The sequence below is a fragment of the Eptesicus fuscus genome, chromosome 1, assembly GCF_027574615.1.
Source record: "Eptesicus fuscus isolate TK198812 chromosome 1, DD_ASM_mEF_20220401, whole genome shotgun sequence".
NCBI classification, from domain to species: domain Eukaryota; kingdom Metazoa; phylum Chordata; class Mammalia; order Chiroptera; family Vespertilionidae; genus Eptesicus; species Eptesicus fuscus.
Window position 1 is genome coordinate 87,533,513 of NC_072473.1, and position 3,336 is coordinate 87,536,848.

Below are 3,336 nucleotides of genomic sequence, written 5' to 3' on the forward strand. Positions count from 1 at the left end.
CTATTAGAGAAAACCATTTTTCACACAAGTGAAATTTAAAATCACTATATCTTAACTAGATAACTTTCCTTCTTTATTGTGCTTTCATTCCTTCCCCAGTTAAATATACGTATATTAGCAACTTCTAGCCAATTCTTTACATGTGAGTAAGCAAATTGATAAATATCTGGATTTTGTATCTTATTTGGCATCTCCTCCTCTTTTAAAAATAAACTATTTGGTATAAACACACAAAATCAAATGAATCCACTCAAAGTGCCTTTAATGATTGACTTCATAGTCAATACATTCCATACACATGCCAGTGGAATTAGGGTCAACTAATGCACCATTTACATCTTTAGTAACTAGGGAATGTTCCAATTCAACAAGCTTGTACTCCACCATCATGAGATTTACCAGGATTTGTTTCTGGATGACAACTGATTGTGGGGAATTAATTAACATATCCCGAGAGAGGCTGCTGACTGTAAGACTGTTAACAGTATTGCGCTTAGTTGACCAAGTAGAAGAGGATGATCTTACTAGTACATAAACAGTTGAATCTGATGATGACATTTCACTAATGTTTCTCTGTAAGAGGAGGAAATCACACATATGTAGTTTATTGAATTTAGCAATTTACAAATAATACCAAATAACAACTTGCTTAGTCTTGGTTACTAAAATCAACTGCCTGTGCTCCCCTAAGAATTAGAAATTAAGAACCTGTTGAATTATTACATTGATTTGAAAATATGCTATTACCAAACACAGACTGAGGGGGGAAATATATGAAAGTGCCTTTTTAATGCTAAAATGCCATATTCTTGCTCTACATTTCTTGGGCACTCCAGTAGGTCTGTATTTGGACTCAGTCTGACCCTTACCTAAAAGTACTTCATTTGCAACTTTAAATATCACATTTTGGTTTGAATTATTTGTGAATGCCCCTAAAGTTCTCATAAAGATGGCTGAAAAGGAAAATACAGGGGAGGAAGAGGAAAACAGGGGCAGTAAAAAACAGAGAAGAGAGAAGGTACAGATTCCTAAAACAGGAGGTAGTGATGGAGAGTGGACACTTCAAGTTGTACTTTCAAGTGGGTAAAAGCTGACCATATCACTTAGTGACTTTTTTTTTTTAACAACAGATCACAGCTGTCAAATCACTGGTCAAGATGAGACAAGTGTGGGGGTAAAGAATAAACATCTGGGGCTCTATCAAGAGAATAAGGGGAATGAGGTGACCTTCCCTTACCCTTATTGTACCATTTTACTATCTTCTTACTTTCTTATACAACTCCCACCCCCACCCACCACATCCATGTATTCACCTAGTTTCATCTCTTTACAATCTCTCTTACACACTTTACCTGAAGCCGGTTTTTCCAGGAAAGAAACACGTAGGTGAACAAAACACCACCAATTAGGAGCAACAGGATACTCATGGCTCCTCTTTGTCCTCTTCTCTCTCTCTTCTCAGGCACTCAGGGGAACTCCAGAAGCCCCCGGCCAGTGTGCTGGTCTTCCTACACTGCCTGGTGCTACTGGGATACGTTTCAGCGTCCCGCCTTATATACTGGAAGGCACATGACCTCACAATTGAGCATGTACGTAGGAGAACTAGGAGAACTACGTCACAATTTGATGACGCATAATCCCACCTGGAGTTAACCAGGCGCGTGTAAGAGCCAGATGGGGTGAGTTCAGGATTTCCAGGTAGCTGAAACATGGTAGAGAAGTACAGACACCGAATTGGCTGGTTAAATGCAGTATTTTAAAAGTGCTCTTCCCTCTTCTCTTTCTTCCTTTCAAAGATATGTTTGTCTCTACTGCTGCTACTCCATTATTCATTTAAAAAACAAGTTAAAAAACAAGATAGAAATGTACTGTAAAAAGTAGTTACCCACAAATTATAAGAGTTTGTCAGAGACCTCCTCCACGCTCCCATTCCTATTTTAGGATTCACTCCAACCCTATAGAATTTAGATAATTATGTAAATTTGTGTTACTGCACAGTTTAAAAAGTAATTCAACAGACATTTCACCAAATAATTCTCACAATATTTTGGGCTTTAGGTGTTTCTAATACTTTTGGAAATGCAGAAACAGATTCAGGCGTTAAGTAAACTCATTTGAAACTAATACCTAAAATTCACAGTTTAAGTCCAAAGAGAAACTCTTCCATTCCCTCACCTTCATCCCCAGCCCTGCAATCTTTCTACCTCTACTGGTTGACTTATGAGCATAAAGTATTTCATATTTTCCACCCAAGGAATTGAACACTATGTTTGGAATAGTATTCATGAAAACTAACAGATACAGAAAACATTGTACTAAACAAGTTAGAAATGTTCAAGAAATTCGGGTAAATGTACAAGATGACACTGAGCTGAAAAAAGAAAAACCTAGGATAATCTCAAGATGAGTGTCAAACTGCAGGTCACTAACTTCTTGGGGAATAACTCATCTTCATATACTAGTAGATAGGATGGAGAGGAATTACATGTATAAACTTTTCATACCAAACTTACTTCCCAATTTGAATTCAAAGCTTAAAGATTTATTTATTCAATAAGTATTTATTATATACCCAAGCAAAGGTTAGGCACTGTGATGTATTCTGGGAACATGATTATGTGCAAAAAATGAAGTCTCTGCTCACATGGAATATGCATTTAAGCATGAGAGACAGATATTAATCAAATACCCACAGAAATTAATGTAAAAGTGCTAAGATAAGCATGTATCATGCTTGTAGTTCCCTGAGCTTCCTGGATCTTGAATTCATGTCTGACATTAAGTTGGGGAAATTATTAGTTCTTATTGTTGCAAATATTTCTCCTTCTCCCCCTTCTCCCCTCATCTCTTCCTCCTCCTCCTGTAGCCTCCTCCTCCTCTCTCTCTTATTCTGGTATTCCCATTATGAATGTTACACCTTTTGTAGTTGTCTCTCAGTCATTAGTACTCTATTCTGGTCTTTTTTATCAGTTTTTTTTTCTCTTTACATTTAATATCTTTCACTTTAATTTTTTCAGTTACATTTGGTGTACAATATTATATTAGTTTCAGATGTACAACCTCATTATTATATATAAATATATAACTTATGAAGTGATCACCCCAATAAATCTAGTACCCATCTGACATCATACCTAGTTATCACAATATTGTTGACTATATTCCCTATGCTGTACTTTACAAGCCCGTGACTATTTTATAACTACCAATTTGTACTTCTTAATCCTGTCACCTTTTTACCACCCACCCCCCACCACAAATCTGGCAATTGTCAAAATGTTCTCTATGTGTGAGTCTGTTTCTGTTTGTTTATTTTATGTTTTAGATTCCATATAT

The 3,336-nt window shown here is 36.4% G+C and overlaps 1 protein-coding gene across 1 annotated transcript; it reads right to left on the minus strand.

Moving 5' to 3' along the window:
• Nucleotides 1-236: 236 nt before the first annotated feature.
• On the minus strand, nt 237-1,534 carry CT83 (cancer/testis antigen 83). The gene is made up of 2 exons (XM_008160202.3): nt 1,353-1,534; nt 237-573 (listed from the first exon to the last, which is right to left on the minus strand). The coding sequence occupies exons 1-2, from the start codon at nt 1,425-1,427 to the stop codon at nt 262-264; spliced, it is 387 nt and encodes a 128-aa protein (XP_008158424.1). The 5' UTR covers nt 1,428-1,534; the 3' UTR covers nt 237-261.
• Between the last annotated feature and the right edge of the window lie 1,802 nt (nt 1,535-3,336).

Bases quoted from the DNA above. Each gene is read 5' to 3' on its own strand.
- CT83 (XM_008160202.3), bottom strand. From the start codon at position 1,427: ATGAGTATCCTGTTGCTCCTAATTGGTGGTGTTTTGTTCACCTACGTG. The intron at 574-1,352 runs GTAAAGTGTGTA...CTCCTCTTACAG, and splicing joins CCTGGAAAAACCGGCTTCAG to AGAAACATTAGTGAAATGTC.